The sequence below is a fragment of the Nannobrachium achirus genome, assembly GCF_963921795.1.
Source record: "Nannobrachium achirus genome assembly, chromosome: 14".
In the NCBI taxonomy this organism is placed as follows: Eukaryota; Metazoa; Chordata; class Actinopteri; order Myctophiformes; family Myctophidae; genus Nannobrachium; species Nannobrachium achirus.
Window position 1 is genome coordinate 13,724,334 of NC_137821.1, and position 22,500 is coordinate 13,746,833.

At 42.8% G+C, this 22,500-nt stretch overlaps 1 protein-coding gene across 1 annotated transcript in view; it reads left to right on the forward strand.

The window, feature by feature from the left end:
* The window catches only part of LOC308297820 (urea transporter 1), a gene marked incomplete at both ends in the record, with an annotated part of 54,274 nt that overhangs the window by 5,787 nt on the left and 25,987 nt on the right, over positions 1-22,500 (forward strand). The window contains 4 exons of the mRNA XM_080741387.1: positions 700-889; positions 1,350-1,478; positions 2,570-2,759; positions 10,617-10,764. Coding sequence (XP_080597513.1) covers positions 700-889; positions 1,350-1,478; positions 2,570-2,759; positions 10,617-10,764 — 657 coding nt within the window. The remainder of the gene's footprint in view (positions 1-699; positions 890-1,349; positions 1,479-2,569; positions 2,760-10,616; positions 10,765-22,500) is intronic.

Consider the following 22,500-nt stretch of genomic DNA (forward strand, 5'->3'; position numbering starts at 1 on the left):
ACTCGCAGTTTCATGATTATAATACTAGACAATCAGACAATATCCATCCACCCTTTAGTCGTATCACCCATAGTCAGTTCTCCATTAAAGACAGAGGTTCTTTACTCTGGAATACACATATACGTATTGCCAAATCCTCATCTTCAATCAGTAACTTTAAACGTAGATTGAAGGCCAGCCTGGTGAATCAAGCCTCTGCATTGGGTTCTACCGCATAAAGTGGCTTTATTTCTGTACACACACACACACACACACACACACACACACACACACACACACACACACACACACACACACACACACACACACACACACACACACACACACACACACACACACACACACACAGAGTTTTTTTTTAATTATTATTATAGGTGAGAACCTTGTATAAGCCCTATATGGGCTTCCTTTCTCGCCTGCACTTATATCTATGCATTTTAATAATGTTAAGCTTGTATTGTTTTTTTATTGTGCAAATAAATAAATAAAAAATGAATAAAAAATGTTTTAGATGGGGCTCCAAGGCCAAACACACATACTTTTGAGGTTCCTTGGCATGAATATATTTGAGAAACTCATATAGCAAGATAAGGTTTTGGCCTAAAAAAATACATATGTTTTTGGCCTAATAATGAGTTAATGTATGAATGAACTCGTTTGGGGGACTGAGAACATTTTTCTTCCTTTGTCTTTTTCCAGACAAACCCTTTGTGCTGCAGCTGGTGGTGTGGAGCCTGCGAGGGGTGGCCAGGGTGATCCTGGCCAACAACCCAGTGAGCGGCGCCCTCGCCCTGGCCGCGATCTACTGGGCGTCCCCCTGGCAGGGCCTGCTGGGAACTGTAGGCGTGCTGGCCTCCACCTTGACCGCTCTCATCATAGGACAAGACAGGTGGAACGATTTAAAACACACTTTTTTTTCGGTTTCGGTATTGGCAGTTATGAGGCCGATGAGTCCCAAATCTTTGTTTTAAATTAGACAATTTTCAAGCTCACACACATGTGACACATGCCGCATTCTGTTTGTGTATTTAATATTTAGTTGTTTACTAAAATTCAAGTTAAATGTTCTATTTGTATATTTTTGGTGTTTAATTGTATTTATTTGCTTGTTAGTTTTTGGTATAGTCGGCATCGAACCCCCAAAAATGGCATCAGTCGGGGCTCTCCTAAAGGCCTGTACGCACAAAATATTCAGAGCAATAGCGGCTAATTGACGTGTGTGTGTGTGTGTGTGTGTGTGTGTGTGTGTGTGTGTGTGTGTGTGTGTGTGTGTGTGTGTGTGTGTGTGTGTGTGTGTGTGTGTGTGTACGTGTGTGTGCGCGTGCCCGTGCCCGTGCGTGTGCGTGTAGTGCTGAGGTGACTGCAGGCCTCCATGGTTTTAATGGCATGCTGGTGTCCCTGCTGATGGGGGTGTTCAGCTCGGCTGGGGACTGGTACTGGTGGCTGCTGCTGCCTGCCTGCGTGGGCTCCGCTGCATGGTGAGTATAGGGCTGCCAAACCGTCCCTCCAAAGAAGGAATCATCCCTTGTTTGGAAACTATAAGGCCACGTTTAGTCGACAACGGTCTCTAGAGAAAATGGCAACGTTCCGTTGCGTTCTCACTTTTTATTCTGCGTTTCCATGGAAAAGCATATTATTGTAAAAGCTGTAATGTGCATGCCATGTCGCTAGGTGGCGGTGACGCACTGCCGGATAGAGAGTGACGCATGTACCTCCTTGTTTACATTCACCATTGCAGCATGACTCGGCTCTATAATCCATGACATGACAGGTTTTGTCCTGCGTTTTTCCTGTCCACATGGAGACGCTATAGTCAGAGCGTCTTCAAAGGTTTCCACTCTGGAAGGTGGTTTCACTTTGTTTAGTTTTCAACCCCCTAAAAGGACGGCTTATCTGACATTTTATTTTGCCGTTTTCTCTAGAAAACAGGCTTGTGTGAACTGCTAAAGACGCGTCCCTTATGGAACTGAAAAGGGGAACAAACTTTGTTGCTTATTGTGAAGTTGAATATATTCATCTGTTGCACATAGAACACACTGTGAAGATGTTTACAAAAGTTAAGTACAGTACAGTAGCAACTACTGGAAAAATATGCTGTGGCGTATAGAATATGCCAAACCTTTTGCACATGTACATCTGAGGATGCTCTTTTCTTTTCCTGTTGCTCTTTTTGCCTTTTGCACTCCTTTATTTTATCTTCTCTTTTTTTACGTCTTACTATTATTTACACCTTTTTAGATTATTATTATTATTATTTTTAGATGTGGTTTGCTGTTATTATATTCTTTTTTGATATACGACTGCATTGTCTGAAGGATGCCAAACAAAAACAAATTTTACTCTTATGTACCTGTACAAAAGACGTAACAATAAAGTACAACCCCTTGGGAAATCAATCAATGGTCTTACAGCTCTTATACATATCGTTGAACCAAATGGACCCGTTACGGTCCATTTGGTTCCATTTGTACGCTGTCAAAGTTAAGGGGAGACCTTCAAATTTAAAAGTTTGAGAACCAACTCTCTTCATCCCTCTCTCTCTCTCTCTCTCTCTCTCTCTCCCATCCAGTACGTTTCTGTTCAGTGGTCTGGCTCCGGTGCTGGACCGCTGGGACCTGCCGGTGGCCGTCTATCCCTTCAACATCGTCATCACCCTGTACCACCTCTGCACCGGCCCGCACAACCCCTACTACCCGCATCACCTCGCCACTCCACCGGGGGCAGTGGAACTCAACGTCACCCAGCTAGACGCAGTACAGGTGAGGTCGACCGGTCGTTTTCAAGGCACCCCCTTGGGTCCTTTTACGCAACGCTAAGTGAGGCGTTGTGAGTTTGTAGAACTCAAAGATTCACTCTGTTGCCCTCTGGAAAAATAGGTACCACTGTATCTGGAGCAGAACAGACAGATTTTGCAAGAGTTTCTTTCCCCAGGCCATTATACTTGTGAACTAAAAAAAAGAAATGTGACGTATGGTCCCCTAAAAATGCAATATCCTTTCTCTTAACCTTTCTCCTATATGCTGCTGAGGACTCCTGTTGTGCAGTATTTCTGTCTTATTATGAACTGACTGTGATTTTATTTTATTTATTAGTGGTGATTTTAGTATTGAGGGATTTTGGAATTTGTTTAACTAGGAGTAGTTCTAGAGTCTAGAACTACTCCTAGTTAAACGAAAACATGTGGTTAAGAGGGTCATCCGGAACAGGAAACGGGTATGCCACTTTCTGAACACCTGGGACTACAGTCACAAAACCGATTCTGAAGCTCTCTATTGTTGACTGACTGGTTTGCAGCCAGCTGTACATCACATAGCTATCCACAAGTTTCCTGTGTCCCATGACCCCTTGCGTTAAAGTTGGGCATTACTTCCTGTTCCTCTTAACTGATTCATTGGGCGCGATCACACATCTAGTGGCGTTTGGCTTGGAATAACGCAGATGGTAGCTGCATTTCCAGCCGTTCCTTTGAACAGCCGATGGGAGTGTCAACAAAGTGCCAGTCTTCCGGGTGTTTAGGTCTGTCCCATTGGTTAGTGGTGCCTATCACTGCCGGGTGACGGTTCAACAGTGCTGAACCACAAGCGTTGAATTCACTGCACTACGCACCAGCAACGGTCCACTGACGCTTCAGTAGAGCCTGATTGCTGCTGACTGTCTGCCTGTGCCCATTCTGACTGGTTGCTCCTGTGAGTCTGTGACACCTGAATCTCATTGTGATTACATGGTGCTTGTTAAGTGATTTGAATCAGCTGTGTGGAGGAAGTGAATCCCACATTAACACTCACCCCTTTCCCGAGTAAGCTTGTTGGGAAACTTGTGGATATAGCCTTTTAACATCTTTACAAAGTAGCATGTACAATGTACATCAATCTAATCTGTGATGTGCAGTGGTGCAATGTGCACCTTCCTCCCTTCTTCCTAGTCAACACCACAATAACAAAAATAACCAATCTACAATCTCTCTGGAGCTTTTGTTGAAACTAAGCTAAACTAATTTATTTAACTCTGACGAGTGTTTGGTGCCGAAAAACCATCACTTAATCAGCTGTGAATGTGATGGTCTTGTTTACAGTACATCTTTGCCAGCCAGATGGCATTTTTAACCTGAAAAATGGCTGTATTTTAATCATCGCGCAATTGTTCTGAAACTGGGAGAGGCCTTTATGTAATCAATCAGTTTTTCAAATGCTTTATTCGCCAACTACACTAAATATGCAGCAATGTGCCTGGAAGATAATAGTGCAGACATAGACAATGGTAATATGAATAGCTCCTAATGAAACACGGAGTGACGATTAAAAGGCACAACTGACAATGCAACACAAGCAATAGACAATAGACAACTAATATCACTTGAATTCATCTATGTGGAAATTGGAATCGTTATTGCATGACATACAATCATTGCAGCTGTGAGTGAGTGGAAAATGGAATTATACGGTACATAATGAGTTCCCGTTTGTTGTTTTGTTCATTATGTCATTAAACAGCATAGCCTAGTAAGAAAGTTTTAAAATAAGTTATACTGTAAGAGCCAGACTTTGTAACAACAATACTCTCCTCTTCACATTTCCTTTCTCTCGCTCGACTATCACTGTTAATTAAAGGCTTAGAAATATAACTTAAAACCTCACCCATGTTCAACTTATCGGTCCTCATTAATGCTCATTATAATAAAGGTACAGTTTTTGTCTACTCACTCTGTGTCTCAGAGGAGGGCTGTGGACAGTTCAGAAACCCACCCACCAGTGATGGGGAATCCAAGCTAACAGAAACAGCAGGCTTTCTATTCTAAATATATATTTAAAAAGAAAATCTTGTTTGAAAAAAATATATATCTGTCTCAGTGATTGCGCTAGGATTTTTAACTGCCGGTCACCGTGACCGGCATGATTAAAATTTACCGGACATCTGAAGAATATACCGGACATAATCATTTTAATGCATACTGCATAGGCCTACTGCATAGTTGGTACTGAAAACGAATTGAATGAAAAAGTATAGGCTAAAAAGAAAAAAACGCTTCAATCTTGCATAAGGGAATTAATTATATTGGACTTCGCGCTGTTCGCGCAGGCTGTCTGCATGTGGCACACGCACACTGCTTTCACAACAACGTCTTTCTGTTGCATCATGTTTCATGCCAACAATACAATACCATGTCTTGACTTCAGAATAATGAAAAGGTTGATATTCATCTGGCCAGCAATTAATCCAATACTCACTGTCGAGTGGTGACAGTGCGTCCATGTTATGCAACTTTGGGAGAGTTGAAAAGGCTTTGTTCTTCCTACTGTCTCCACTCCATCTCCTCTCCTCATAACTTCAATCAAGTGTATAATGTTTGTTTATGGGTTGATTGCTGACCGTGCGTGCATTCCTTAATTCCCATGGCTTTACATGCTGTGCGTGCATCGCAAACTGACACTGAAATGAGCGAGCGAGAGAGAGAAAGAGAGAGAGAGAGAGAACGGGGGAGCGCGCGGGCGAGCGAGCGAGAGAGAGAGAGAGAGAGAGAGAGAGAGAGAAAGAGCGAGAGAGAGAGAGAGAGAGAGAGAGAGAGAGAGAGAGAGAGAGAGAGAGGCAGGCAGGCAGCCTGCGCATGAGGAGCAGACGGCGATAATGATAAATGACCATTGGTTTTTCAATCGGTCAGGATGTCCGGGAGGAATTTTATTTTTCGGTCTTGGCCATAAAAAATCGGTCAAATCCGGCAATTCCCGGTCTAACGCATTCTGTCTGCAAGTCGGGTTTCTGAATTGTCCATAGCCCTCGTATATGAGACACAGGCCGAGTACAAAATAATTGTGCCATTTGACATGAACATTAGTGAGGACCAATTGTATGAACATATGTTGTAAATGAGTGAAGTCGTCCTTTAAAAAGAGTCAAAAGGGGAACTATTAGGCACCATATCGTCGTTGTCGGGTGGAAAGCTTGTATGTCCTAAACGGTTCATTTTAAAAATGATTTAAACTATTGAAAATAGACGATCTACAAGCACACTTGTAGATCGTGTGCTTGTAGATCTGCTATTTTAACTATTTTTTTGCGACAGTCTTGTAAGACAAAGCAGGGCTTCACTTTACGAAAAAACTGATACATTTGAAACTTGGAGATACTAGGTTTCTGCCCGACAGTGATGATATGCTGGGCCAATTTTCATTTACCACCTTGGCCCTATAGACTGCATTGTATGACAAATAGACAAAAAGTAGCATATAATGCAAGGTCACAATGCTGCAGCGCATCGCGTGCTTGTAGATTGTACAGTTACGCAATGCAGAACCGTCTTTGCTGGAGGGCCCGAGTTCCCAAGTGCCACGTGTTCTACTCCAGCTGATGACAGAGCACTTTCTGGTGAAGGTTCCAGGGAACATTGTGAGATGTGGGACTCCATCCATTATCCATGCCATGCATGGAGCAGGAGCAGATGTGTTAGCAGGCAGGTGCTGGCTAATTCTAGCTTGCATTTCTTTGGAACTGCACACTGGACTGTGCAAGAACTCTCTGTGAAGAGTTTCGAAAACTGCATATCTACGAGATCACAACCAGTGTTGATTTTGAGTTTCTTATTTAGTTTGTCACATTTTTGTGTCTCATTTTACACTTGGCTGCATGCTGAAAATAGCGTTGTGAGCTTGTAGATCTGCCTATCTTCAGAGAGCAACAGCCGAGTGCAACCAAATATAAAATGGTGACTTTTAGTTCTACTGGATCTCTTCTCCACTAGTCCCTCCCTGACAGTTTTATTTTTTGACTGTTGTCTTAGTTTTTGTCATCATACCTTTTTTATTTCTTTTCGTTTTTATTTCGTTTTCGTCAGTGAAAAAGGTAGTCGATCAAACTTTTTGGTGATTTTGTTTTAGTCGAACAAATCAACACTGGAGTTCACAACGCGTCCCAACGCATGTGTTGTGATGCTTGTAGATTTGCTATGATCGCTTTTTTTAATTAGTTTTTTTACTACATTTTTTTATATTGTCTCTGTCGGGGTCCAAAACCATTACTTTTCAGAATTCAAATTCAGTGGTGGTACACTTACTTAGGTATTGTACTTAAGTACATTTTTGAGTAATTCCAATTAACAATACTTTTACTTCTACTCCACTATATCTTGGATCCAAATATTGTACTTTTACTCCATTACATTTATATGACAACTTTAGCTACTGGTTACTTTGTAACCAGTAAACACACACACATTAACCACTTCAGTCCTACAGTATATACATTTCGGCTATCCGAACTACAGCACTGCAACACATTGTGAGCTTGTAGATCAGCCATTTCCAAATGTTTTTATATGTGGAAACTTGAAATGTGACGGACATTCTGCATAATGAGTACTTTAACCTTAGGTCCGTTTTGATGCCAATACTTTTGTATTTCTACTCTAGTATATTTTAATTCTGGACTTTTACTTGTAACAGAGTAAATCTCTTACTTACTTAAAAGTAAAACATTTAATTTACTTTTTCCACCACTGATACAATGTATCCCACTTCAGGGGGAGCTTCTGGTTATGATGCAAAGGGAAAAAGTTGTGGAAACTTTCAGGTTATGGATGTGTCTTGGGTTACATGCTTCGTGGTAAAAAATGAACCTTTTGAGAGGCGGGACTCCATCCATTATCCAAGCCATGCATGGAGCATGTGTTAGCAGGCAGGTGCTGCATGGCTAATTCTAGCTTGCGTTCTGGAAGTGGACCGCATTGTGCAGGAACTCTCAGTGAATGGAGCCAAACTAGATCTGTCTGGGTTACCTCATACTGCATACGTGCAGAACTGCTGGGTGCCCTTGATGATGATGATGATGATGAATACCTCATTAGCAAACAACACGGTGACACAATATTGTATGTTCCATAAAATCATTTCAAGTTTGGTTGCGCTCGGGTGTGGATGACTCAAGCTAAGACTAAACATGTTGATAATTTGGTAAAATGTCCTTGGTTCGAACTCCCTTTGGTCCGACCACCTAAACCTAACCTTAATCCTAACCTCAGTAAAACTAATGCTGGTGAGTAGCTAACCTGCCGACGCTGGTGAGTAGCTAACCTGCCGACGCTGGTGAGTAGCTAACCTGCCGACGCTGGTGAGTACCTAACCTGCCGACAGTGTTCGGACCAACAGGAGTTCGAACCATGGGGCAGTCCCCGATAATTTCATCAACAAATAAAAGCTAGACCAATATGTTAGAGAGGGACGAGTGGAGAAGAGATCCAGTAGAACTAAAAGACAAGTCATTTTATGTTTGGTTGCGCTCGGGTGTAAAATAAGCCATTACAACACCACCAAGGCCCGGCATAATCGTTTTTATTTTCTTTTTTGACAGAATTAACTGTAGATTTAGTCTAAAACAACAGACACAAACATTTCAGATGACTAAAACTAAATGTGATTTTATTCAAAAGACTATGACTAAAATCAAAATGTGAAAAATAAACACTGTGCCTCACACACTACCACTGTATAGAGATTCATTTTCCCACATGCACCCCAACTCTCTCCCTCTCGTCCTTTGATCTGAGTCGTCTTTTTAATATTCCACTCCTTTTCCCTTTCTTTTAGTTTTTCGTCTCCTCCCTCCTTTGGGATCAAACTCCGTCTTTCATTCTCCCCTGACGGATGCGTAGCAGCTCTCCCGTCAGTTCACTTCAAAAAAACTCTATACAGTGCAACACGCGTGCACAGCACGCACACACACTAAACTCTCCCCTGCTTCATTTATTCTGTTATTCTCCCCTCTAATCTATTCTGAGCAAATCATTTTCTAACCCTGTACCTCTCCCTCTCCCCCTCTCTCTCATAAAGAAACCCTCTCTCTTCCATTTATCTCAACCTCTTTCCCTTGGACCTTTTTAAATGGAACATCTGCTCCCAGCCTGTCTGTCTGTCTGTCTGTCTGTCTGTCTGTCTGTCTCTCTCTCTCATCTCACCCATTCCCCTCATGCCCTCTCCCGCTCTCCCAACTCCCATCCATTTGTGTATTCCATAATATTCCTCTGTGGAGAGATCAGTGATGTCAACCCCATAAAAACCTAATGTTTCCATCTCACACACACACACACACACACACACACACACACACACACACACACACACACACACACACACACACACACACACACACACACACACACACACACACACAGAGTTGTATAATCCTGGGACATTTATGACACGTGAATAATACCTGCAACAGGCAGATGTGCTCGTCACGTTGCCATGGCAACACTTATCTTCCTCTCCCTCTGTTAGGAATGTAGCGCGCACGTGCGTGTGTGTGTGCGCGCGTGTGTATGCATGTGTGTGTGTGTGTATGTGTGTGTGTGTGTGTGTGTGTGTGTGTGTGTGTGTGTGTGTGTGTGTGTGTGTGTGTGGGTGTGTGTGTGCACACGTGCGTGTATGTGTGTGTGTGCGCGTGCGTGCGTGCGTGTGTGTGTATCAAACACAACCCGCTCAGTGAGGTTACTTTGATCCTGTACAGCCAAAGGAATCAAGAGTCACAGAAAGGGATTCATTTCGTCATTCACTCCTACAGGTGCAAGCAGCTAAATGTTGGCAGGACAAGTTCCACAGAGACAAAACCTAAGATAATAATGATAACTAGAAAGGTGCAATTCTGGGAAATTGCAAGTGTGGTTGCACTGACACGAGCCACTAGGTATCCACTGGGAAATTAATTCCGTATAACCATTTATATTAGATTTTGTGCTGTCAAGTGAAGCATGACCAATCCTGTGTGATTGGACATTTTATTGTCAAACCTAACCTGACTCCGCCAGATAGTGCAGCATTAGCCTACTCAATGCTGCACTACCATCTGGACTCGCTCCAAGACAGTTGCACCCTCCGCAAAGCGCCGGTTCGCACCAATCAGCGGCAGCTACGGGCTACGGGCTCTGAGACACAGAGCCCGCCCTCTGAGCCCGCCCTCGGAGTTGTAAAAATGCATGTTATGCCTATTTCATACTGCTTTGTACGAAAAAAACAGATCTACACGCTATAGTGAAAAAAATATGTTTTTAAAACAGCTAACAGTGTTAGCTTGTAGTGTTGTTGTCTTTACTGCTGGCGCAGCTATTATACGGCATGCATACCTGCCTGTGATAGACAGGCAGCCCCATCGAATCACCTGCCAAATAGCTTGAAACAAATTGACTCGCCTCCTACATCAGTTTGCCATTGAGCGAGTCCAGATGGTAGTCTTGGATGTGGAACTCAAGACGCCACCATCTGGTGGAGTCAGGTTATGTCAAACCAGAAAAGGGACAGAAAAAGTCCATTGAACTCAATGGACTTTTGGGGTTACAGAAAAGTTAACAGAAAAAAGGTTTACTCTGGGTGAAATAAAAGTTAACAGAAAAAAGTTTTACTATAGGTGAAATAAAAATGGACAAGAACAATGTTCTGGTTGCCTATTGCCTAATCATTCTTTTTCGGGAACCCTTGCTCTACTTGTGTTGCGTGGTATCTTGTTGTGACTGCAGGGTCAGATCTCTACAAACCTCCTGTCCTACTGCTGTACTGTAGGTGCTGCATGGCATCCCGCTGGGCGTGGCTCAGATGATCAGATCTATAAACCCGCTGTCTTCTCTCTCTACTGTGTAGGTGCTGCGTGGCATCCCTATAGGCGTGGGTCAGATCTATGCGTGCGGCGCCCTGGGGCCCTCTCTCCTCATCCTGGCTTCTGTTCTGCTCTACTCGCCACTGCTGGCCATACACGCCCTGCTGGGCTCTGCCATCGGAACGCTGGCCGGTGAGTGACCGTTCGCTCCATTGATTGAATATTTTATTGACAGTTCAAAAACACAGCAGCACATTTAAGACCTGAGGCCCGATTCTACAAATACCTTCTGAAATCAGTAGTTCCCAGTCTTCGCACACTTTCAAAGTTTTACCACAAATCTCCCTAATCGAGAGATAAGCGACCGTCACGTCGCATACACAAACTTTAGAAGGCAATCCTAGTGAATCAGGAGGCATATTCCCTCCTGAAATGGGACAGATCCATGTCGATGACATGACTTTAGAGATTAGAAGTGTCTAATAATTTGCAAGCTGTTTGCTTGTATATTATCTGTTATTTATTTTGAGTGCTAACTGCTCCTATACGTGTCTTTGTGTTTTGCCATGGTATCAAATACTGATGTTGTCTTGTCACATATCACATAAGTGTTTTTCCTTTTCACCATACTGATATTTGACCCCGCCAAATATTTGACCCCCCTCTTGTGACGTCATGTGGGCCTATCATCACAGGTGTGATCTTTGAATAGTCAACCCGAAAATCTGTAATGACACGGATGCGTTCCCGGTTTTGATGGATAAAAAAAAAAAAAAAAGCCTAATGGATAATCACCAAAATCCTGTCCTTTCTATCCGTGTTTCCTCCACTTTGTGTTTTTAATCGCAGGTCTTTATTTCTGTCCGTAAAGAATAAAACATGGAGTTTGTTGACATTGAATGTCCAATGTACTAAAAACACACAGATAGAGGAAGCTGCGGGGGAACATGTCAGCCAGACAGTGTTGTAAAAAGTACTCACATTGTATACTTAAGTAAAAGTATCAATACAGCAATATAGAAATACTCCATTACAAGTAAAAGTCCTGAATTCAAAATGTACTTGAGTAAAAGTATGAAAGTATTGGCATCAAAATGTACTTAAAGTGCCAAAAGTAAAAGTACAAAATGTTTGAAAATAGCCGATCTACAAGCTCACAACGCGTCGCGATGCGACGCGTTGTGAGCTTGTAGATCGGCTATTTTCAAATAGCCAAGGGATAAAATAAGGCTAAAGTGGTTAATATATGTTTTTTTTTATATAATAATGTATAACTGCAAAGTAACTAGTAGCTAAGGTTTTCAAAAAATGTAGCGAAGTAAAAGTACAATATTTGGATCCGAGATGTAGTGGAGTAGAAGTAAAAGTATTAGAAATTAGAAATACTCAAGTAAAGTACAGATACCTCAAAACTGTACTTAAGTACAGTACTTAAGTAAAAGTACTTAGTTACTTTACACCACTGCAGCCAGATACAAAGTGAACAATAGTTACACACTCATTTGTCCTTCACAGTCTTTACTGGCTGCAGCAAGCTCCTTGTGCAAAAAACCAACACAAAGGCATTATGCAGTGCAGGCACGTGCACACATAGACATCAAAGGGGGCTTAAGTCCCTGCCCTTTTACCCGTCAGTGAAAAGTGCCCTCTCCAGACCATGAATGCAGTTTTTACTATAGTGAAAGTAATGCAAATTCCCCTTTTGATGCGATACCTGAAGGCAGCATTCAAGAGAATTGCCTTGTCCAACCTCTCCTGAACTTGAATGCAGCATCTTATGTTGAAATAATTGCCCTCTCTGTGTAGAAATCCATGCTGTACGCCACATCTCCAGTATTCACTTGATTATGCTTAGTTTAGTGTGGTATCAAGCACAGTGAAGCACTGAAAATAGCCGACCTCCAAGCTTTGTGAGCTCGGCTATTTTCAATATTTTCACCAAAGACCCTTTTAGAAATGTCAGCCCCTGCCTCTCTAACATTCTCTGCACGTTCCTGATGCAGTGCCTCACCTAAACTTCATTTTGGCAGTTCTTTGCACCTCCAAAGATTCTCCAAAAAGTCACTGCAGACTAGAGACGCCAAGGCAAACATTGTGTGTGATGTGACAAAAATATGCAGGCAATGTGCCGCCAATGCCCGCCATGGACAGTTTTGAAGAACATTTTTCTGAGGCTGTTAGGCGGTAAAAAAAACATCTATATTCCCTCTCAGAGGGCCCACAAACAGAACCAGATGGCAGTTAATTAATGGGGAGAGAGATAGGGTACACTCCGTCCACTGAGTGCATATCGCCAGAAGTGTCGAAAATGTCTAGACACAGTTGGAACCGAAGAATGGAGCCGCATCAAGTACAGAATGAGACAATTTTCTCCTCACAGAACTTGTTCGGTTTTGGCAAGCCAAAAATGTTTGTTTTTAAATATCTTTCCCCTGAAGGAGGCTGAATGACATTGGTTGATTTTGAGCGAGGAACAAAGGCGTTTTGAAGCTAAAGAGAGCTGGTGTTGGTTGAGGGGAACAAATATGCGTAAAGTGACTAATGCCTCATTCACACTACAGATATATAGTTGAACGTTTTGCTTGGTAATTCAATGTAATCTCAATGGAAACCAGCTTTAAAGGCTGGATTCCAAGGACAGCCGACACGCCCAGCCTTTAAAGCTGGTTTCCATTGAGATTACATTGAATTACCAAGCAAAACGTTCAACTATATATCTGTAGTGTGAATGAGGCATAAGGCTAGAACAAATATGAAGAAAAAAAAAATCTCTATCGGCAAAAGCAATACAGATATGGAATAGCTGTGAAAATGATTTAAAAATGTGTAGCACGATCTGAAAATTTAAGAAAATGCATACAATTTATATGGTAATTAAATATAATGATATTATCACGTCTAGGCTAAATCTAGCTGTCTAAAAACGTTCACTTTTAGACCAGTTATAACCCGGTTTTAGACAGACTAATAGCTGACTATGGCTCACTGGGGAGTTACTACTTATTTGTCTAAAAAACTACATTCTCAAGTAAAGTAAAACATTTTACTTAAAGGGATAGTTCAACCCCCAAATGACCTTTTTCTATCGATTACTCACCCCACGCAGACTTGAATTCATGGATATTTTGTTTAGTTTTTGTCGCATTCCTTAGCCAATAATTTAGACTCTTCGTGTCTCCATAGGGAACAAAGCAGGCTCTTTGTGTCTCCATAGGGAACAAAGCAGGCTCTTTGTGTCTCCATAGGGAACCACTGCTGGCCACAAATTATTGGCTTAGGAATGCGGGGGGAAAAAAGATAGAAGAAAAGTTATTTTTGGGGTGAACTCTCTCTTTAGGTATAGGCCCACTTGAGAGTAAATGTACTGTGTTACATTACACCACAGCCAGACAGGCTCTTCACTCTTATCTGCTGCCTGTGTGGATGTAAAGGTCCCAGGCTGACAGCTCAGTCTGTGCCGTGATGCTTTAACCACCCTCTCTGTGACCTTGGCTTGCGGTCAGGGCAGTGGAGCATCTTCCATACCAAGCAGTGTAAGCCGTTGTCTCGCCAGCCTTAAACAGCGGTCCTCTCGCTGCTTTGAACCCAGACGAACCTGAGGCGGCTCGCTCTCCCCCGCAGCCCGGTTTTATGTGAATTCGGGGGCGTACAGTCTTACACCGTACATCATGTGCTCGGCTGCAGCTCCCTAGACGCTGCTACATACACACACACAGTACAGGACATGCCCCCCAGGTGGCCATTATCTGGGTCAATGATGAACTGTTCATGCAAAGTGTGCAAATGATATGCAAATGGAAAAGTAGCCTTGTCCAAAAGGGCCAGAGTCGCCTGCGGGATGTTTGTGCTAATTTTGGAGGCAGTTGGTCGTCCCCCCCCCCCCCCCCTCACACACACACACACGCAAACGAGCCTTTTCGATTATTCATGGGTTGCATTTGTAGTCCTAAACCGGCCATATTGAGGACCAACACAGGTGTTCAATGTGTCTGATTGGCATAGAACCAATGTTCTACGTTAATCAAAACACCTGTGTTGGTCCTCAAAATGGCTGGTGTAGGACTACAAATGCAACCCATGAATACAGTAAGGAGTGGGATGGATGGACAGAGCTCCAAGTTGTTACTGCTCTAGCCTAGGCAGGGTTGTGCAGAGAATGTTGGAGAGGCAAGGGCTGAAATTTCTAAAAAGGCCCTTTTGGTCAAAATATCGAAAATAGCAGACCTCCAAGCTCACAACGCGTCGAGCTTGGATGTCGGCTATTTTCGATGCTTGGTTTCTAGAGAGAGGACAATTATTTCAACATAAGATGCTGCTTTCAGTTCAGGAGAGTTTGGACAAAGGCAATTAATTCTCTTGAATGCTTACCTTCAGGTATGGCATGGAAAGAGGGCATTTGCATTTCTTTCACCACAGTAAAAAAACTGCATTCATGGTCTGGAGAGGGCACTTTTTTTACAGCGGATAAAAGGGCAGGGGGCTCACTCAGGCTTTGATGTCTATGTGTGCACGTGCCTGGCTCTAGGGCGCACCCATGTGGAAAATGTAGAACTACAATTTAATGAGCTCACTGGTATGTCTGAATATAAGCCCTCTAGCAACTCAACACCCCAAAAAAACACAAGCATGTCAGCCAGCAGAGAGAGAGAGAGAGAGAGAGAGAGAGAGAGAGAGAGAGAGGGAGAGAGAGAGGGAGAGAGAGAGAGAGAGAGAGAGGGAGGGGAGAGAGAGAGAGAGAGAGAGAGGGAGAGAGAGAGAGAGAGAGGGAGAGGGAGGGAGAGAGAGAGAGAGAGAGAGAGAGAGAGAGAGAGAGAGGGAGAGAGAGAGAGAGAGAGAGAGAGAGAGAGAGAGAGAGAGGACACTGGCTGCCGGTGGGTGTGGTTTTATTACTCGGCCCAAAAGACACACACACAGCAATTAGCTGGAGCGGTGAAAATACTGGCTGGCTAGGCTTTTAAAAGCACACACACACACACACACACACACACAGGCTGGTGGCAATATGCCTTTTATAGCTGCCCGCCTGGCACAGGCAGAATGAGAGAGAGAGAGAGCGCGAGAGACGGAGAGATAGAATGATGGACAGATGCTGTAACTGAATAGACAGAAAGATGCAGAGAGGCCGCAGGTGAGGAGTCTAAACTAAAGGGAGAGTAAAAGACACGAGTCCACAGCCTCCAGGATCTGTGTACTGTAATAAGCACAACACAGCGCCCCAGTGACGTGCGTGTGCGTGTGTACTTGTATTACTATACTTGTGAGCAGAATTTGTGTGTGTGTGTGTGTGTGTGTGTGTGTGTGTGTGTGTGTGTGTGTGTGGTTATGACTCATACGTTAGGACTCGCGGGGAGGGTGAAAGTGGGCTCAAAGGCTTGCATAGATTGATGACGATGCACAGAGCATGCATACAGTACACTGTTCTCCATAAATAGCCTACGGTATACATCTGAACCTGTGCTTTTATACCTGCTGCAGTTTGTACTGTATACAGTATGTGGGAGATGTTTCCCCCCCCCCGCACAACAAGCTTTTTTTGTCTTTCATATGGTGCCACAGTGTGGGAAATTACTAAAGTAGGTCTACATGTACATTTACGTACTAAACTAGTGCTTACTGAAATTATGTACTTACTATACTTACTGTACCTTACACAAGTGAGCTTTTTTGGAAAAATGTGAATAGTTACTGTCTATTGTTATTTGAATCATGCACCTTACAGTATATAGCCTACTGTATATCGAACATTGCACTTTTGATTTGACTGTGCCTTCCAGATATTTTCCTCTTTCCTCTTGTTTCTCCCTTGCCTATTCTAACTCTGTATGCCGAGAGAGGAGAACTTCACAAACGCTTTTACACCTGTAATCATAAAGTTCTGATTGCACACACACACACACACACACACACACCCGCATGAGACGAGCACGCTCACACTCACACACATTTATTTGTGTGATACAGGTAGTACAAGGAAAAAGATATTTACTAGGTGCTGTAAAATAATACAGTCAGCTAATCTTGGACAAGCTTTTGCAAGCCGTTTAGCTGCTTTTCTTTTGGCATATCCCAATTAAGTTGTTGGAAAACCTGTGTACTGTACATGTGCTAGGCTGCCAAAGAGAAACACTAGTAGATTGCACTAGCGCGTGCGCGTGCGCACACACACACACACACACACACACACACACACACACACACACACACACACACACACACACACACACACACACACACACACACACACACACACACACACACACACACACACACACACACACAGCGATGGTATTATAATAAGGTATAGTGGAGGCGAGGGACGGTGTGGCAAGTGAGATGCAAGGGCGGATCGAGAGACCAAGAGAAAATATAGCCTCTTACTCCTGCTTTCCCTGCACCTGCCCACTTTTCCTTAACCACTTAGACCAGTGGTTCTCAACCAGTGGTCCGGGGACCACCAGTGATCCTTGAGGGGTTTCCAGGTGGTCCCCAGCTAGATGATGGAGAGTTGTTAACCAGATGGACCCCTCTTGATATTTAACCCTTGAGAGCGTAAACATTTTATGCTCTCAAGAGTTAAATTACTGTTGAACATCTGCATGTTTAACAATAATTATTTGCATTTACAAGAAGTCTACACAATTAGAGAATGTACTGTAGAATTGTTATTTTGATAAACGTTTGCCTGTTATCTCTCCTATGGTACCAGACATAAATACAGCATGGAATTGTGAACATGAAAAAGCCCACTGACTTAAACCCAAAAGACTGTTGGGTTTAGTAGTAGTAGTTTTCAAAGTCTTTTGGCTCAAGAATCACATTGCTTTACTGCGCCTCACATTCATGATTTATGATGGTAGGTGAAATCTCGATATTTCAACGTCCCATTAGTCTGACTATAAGGGTTAGGTTTAGGGTAAGGTTAGGGCTGTGTTTAGACATAGTACTGTAGCATTCACCATTTAACATTCACCAGGTTAGCATTCACCAGCATTGGCAGGTTAGTATTTCACCAGGTTAGCATTCACCAGCGTCGGGCGAATGCGACGTCGAACTATCGCAAGTCGTCATAACACTACGCTCCCATGATGGTATGCAAATGTGTAAATCTTTACCCAGATAGGCCTACGTATCATGAGGAAACCTTAGTATCCTTTTCCATTAGGACAGATTGAAAATGACTTCATACTTGACGTCTAACCACATGAACCCCAGCATCCCTATTCAGCATCCCTATTCTGAGCTACAAGCTCACAATAAGCTTGTAGATCTAAAGCTCACAATGAACTTGTAGATCTGCTATTTTGGGTGGAAGGATTAACCAAATGTTATCAAAGCATTCTGTGGCACCCCTTGACCTGCCACGCACCCACTTTGAGAAACTCTTTGAGGTACAACTGTACTTTGACCGTCTCTACACCAAATCTCTTGGCCATAAATAGCTGAACTGCAAGCTCACAATGCGCCGCAACTATAGTTGCGGTGCACAGGTCACATACGGTACCATTTTAGCAATGGGATTATGAATATGATATGAATATTTTCTATGCATTTTTGAAATAAATCGCAATGCATCTTCAATATTTCCACGTAAGCTACACTCAAGCACCCCTATAGGGATACCTGCACCCCTGGTTTGGAACCACTACTACCAGACAGACCCATCAACTCTCCATGAGCAAGCACTTGGCAACGATGGCAGGGAAAAACTCCCTTTAACAGAAGAATCCTCAGGCTGAATTACAGTCTCCATGGGTGGGCGGCCATCTGCCCTGACCGTGTCGGTGGGGAGGAGAAGGAGACTGTAACTTTAGTGTGGGCTGACAGAGAGGGAAGGACGGCAAAGCGGCAGGACAGGCAAAGGTGGACACTGCTACATGTACACAGAGACAACTAACAGATGGTTGGAAGAGAGAGAGAGAGAGAGAGAGAGAGGATGGAGAGAGAGAGAGAGAGAGGATGGAGAGAGAGAGAGAGAGAGGATGAGAGAGTGCTGGAGGGAACAGGATAACAAGATAAAGAGAGAGAGAGAGAGAGAGAGAGAGAGAGAGGATCAGGGACGTGCTGGCCATTGGGAAAAAGCGGGACAACTCCCGAACGGCCAGTTCATTCCAGGCCGGTCCAGGCCGGCCATTAGGAAAAAATTTAAAATAAAATCACACAACGCGTTGTGTGCTTGTAGATCGGCTGTTTTCACTACTTTAAATCATTTTTAAAATGATAAATACAAAACAACGGTTTGGGACATACAAGGTTTCCACCCGACAACAACGAAATATAACTCATGACAGTAAGTGGCCCACTGGCTTGTCACTTGTCATGATCTGAAATGACAAATCTTTGAGTAGCAGCAGCACTATAGAGAGAGATCTCTCTCTATAGAGCACAATGAGGGCCTCTCCAACTCTTTTTCCCGGGCTGAATCAGGGGCCCAGCACGTCCCTGGAGAGGATGGAGAGAGTGCTGGAGGGAAACAGGATAACAAGATAAACAGAGAGAGAGAGAGAGAGAGAGAGAGAGAGAGAGAGAGAGAGAGAGAGAGAGAGAGACAGAGAGAGAGAGAGGAGAGAGAGAGAGAGAGAGAGAGAGAGAGAGAGAGAGAGAGACAGAGAGAGAGAGAGAGAGAGAGAGAGCAGAGAGAGAGAGAGAGAGAGAGAGAGAGAGATGCACATGAGTTCTAAAGACCAAAATGGTCCCCAGCAGAGTAATCGTATGGCAGGCGTCGTCAACAGGGGGTCTGGGACCCCTAGGGGGTCCCCAGAGTTACTACAGGGGGTCCTCCAAATCTTTGAGTGATAGAAACCTTTTTTCTCCTTTTTTATATTAACCACTTGAACCCTAGTGTCCATATTCTGAGAACATTACGCAAAAATAGCCGATCTACTGCGAGGCGTTGTGAGCTTGTAGATTGGCTATTTTTGGCAAAGAGATTTGGTCTAGAGGGGAAAAAATAGCAGACTAAGTATCCAGATTGAAAGGTCAACACATTGACATGAGTCCAACATACATGACGTTCGTGCTGTCAAACGATTAAACTATATGGAATCTATGAAAAAAGGTTGTGGCGGTCCCCTGCTTCTGCATCTCTCTCTCAACTAAGGGGTCCTTGGCCTGAAAACGTTGAAGGACCCCTGTCGTATGGAATGAGGTTAAGTGTGTGTATGCGCGTGCATGCACTTGTCTGATCACATGGTTTATATGCAGGCTATTTGAGTGCATCTGTTGAACTGTACTAAAGGAGTTCACCCCCAAAAAACACATTTTCTTATCAATTACTCACACACGAAGACTTGAATTCATGGAGATTTTTATTCCTACGCCAACAATTTGATGATCGGTGGAGTCTCTGACCGATGAAATTTCTCAAATTAGTGGCACAGAAATGTGACACTATGACAATAATTAAAGGCCCATTCCCACATGGGCCAGATAACAGATAAAAAAAATCTCTTTCCTCCAGATATTTTTCCATTCAAAGTGGATGGTAGATACAGATAAAAAAAAAATATCTACCACAGATATTTGCCACAGATACTTTTATCTGTGGTAGATATTTCTTTTATCTGTATCTACCATCCACTTTGAATGGAAAAATATCTGGAGAAAGAGATTTTTTTATGTGTTATCTGGCCCAGTGGGAATGGGCCTTAACACTGTAGAAGCCAGATAGAAATGTTCTCTCTCTCTCTCTAGAGAACATCGATATCAGCTTCATTTTTATAGTGTTCCAGTTCCAATTTTGTTGCTTAATCTGTGGCTCGTCTGACCCTTACGGGTCAATTTGTATCTTCTCATTATGAGTTATGAGGGTCCTTGAAATTAAATCGTTTGAGAACCAGCTATACCAAATGGAACAGAGCCAAATATAATTGGTAAAAAACCTGTGAAGGAAGGAAGTTTTCTTGCACAGGGCCTATTTTAATTGGTTGTGTGGCACTGTGGTGACACCAACGGCCTCATTATGCCAAATCCTTGGTTTGATGCGCGCACGGGAATATTTCTCTATGGCACTGTTGCCATGGTTAAATTTAGACAGGATTTTGGTGTGGGGAGTATTCTCTAGGCACTGTGGCTAGTACGGTTAGGCTCATAGACGATGAGTTAGGTATGGTTTCATTTATACATTTTAAGGTTAAGGTTAGTATGGTTATTTAGTCAAGACATGGGTTCAATGAATTAATTGTAGCTAGACCTTATTTTTTCTGCTATTTTTTTTAAATGTAAAAGGAAGAAGTGAAAATCTTGAAGATTTCTCCCTGCCTAGAATAGGAATGCCAGGTTGAAAGTGGTTGAATGGCAACGTCTTTAAGTCGTTAAATGCTCACATTTATTTAACCTTAACGACATTGTAATTATTTACCGCAGTGATTATGGTCTTTGTCCAAAGACATCAACACTGTTGTTTCTTTGAGACGACGAACAGGCAGGGAATCAATCCATTGGTCTGTGAGTAATCATTATGACTCATCGTTCTCACCTCTCACGTCCAATAACATGGTGGCACATTAACACATTATCCCCCAGGTAAAATGGCTGGTCCTGCGTAAACCGTTGCTCATTAAGTCTGCCTCCACAAATAGCCGCAGAAACCATATTTGTCATTTTGACATTGCACACCTGCTTGCTGCATTTTGGAACCCAATTAGTTACTGTGGCCCGTGGGCAAATACAAAAAAGAGAGAGCAATGGAATAAGTACTTTTGATTTGTTTTACTTAAGCAACAATAGCAATACAATGTAGAAATTCTCCATTACAATTAAAGTCCTGTCCTGTTAAAATTTGCACCCGTGCCAATTAGTGCACTTCGCATTGTATTAAACACGACACATGGCTTAACTAAACACAGGTGAACGCAACAGTTCAACACAGGGATTGGCTAGTGGACTAACTAAACACAGCTGAACACAATGGGTAATTAACCAAGGACAGTAACTGTTGACACAATACACGCAATAGCTACTAGGAAAGCCAGGAACACAAAGACAATGGGCCCAATTCATCAATCTGGTCGTAATTATAGTGTAAATAAAGTGAGTAAATCTGGCTTATATTTCTGTTTTACCTTCAAAATCCCTTCAAAATCCCATACCAAAAACATTGCTGAATCTGACCCTTACTTGGAAATTGTCCTAAATGCCGTTAAGATCAAAATATGGGCGTAATTTGGCCGTAAAGTGCTTGATGAATTGGGCCCAATATACTTCAAAATAAGACGCATGGACCACAAGCATAAAATAGCCTACGATACACTACAGTACATAAACAACAAGCAAGGAACCAAGACAAAAGACAAACCAAAGAGAACAGATAACATCAACTTAACCCATTTAGAACGGGTACACTTTATTGTGTATCATTATTTTATGCTTTAACTATTGAAAAATAGCAGATATACAAGCTCACATCCTTCTAAGATTTTTTGAAAAACCTATGTTTCTATGTCAGCAATCTGGCCAGCCATCGTCAAAGAAAAGGTCCTTTTCACTTAACTGGAGCTCAGTTAGTCTGTTCTTGAGAGACTACTATGTCAGTGGTTCTCAAACTTTTCATGTCAAGGACACCCAAAATGATATGTATTTGGCCACGGACCCCCATCTCAAAATATTTAGTTCCAGGGACCACCCTGAAGCAAAATTTGAGTTACAAACGTTCGCTTTGAAAATACACATATTCAAAGATTTGCACACATTTTCACGACTTTTTCAAAAATAGCAGATCTACAAGCTCGCAGCGCGGCACTCGGTGCCACGCTGGTTAAAGCATTCAATAATTCTTGTCCAAAAGCTATAGCCAACGTGGGAAAAAAAATGAAATAGTCAAGTAAAAAGAACCTCACAATTATTGTCCTTGAGTACTATATTTAGTTAGGTTCAAGGTTCAAGGTTTGTTTATTTAGAGTCCCCGAAGGGCAAATTGGGATGGGCGTCTAC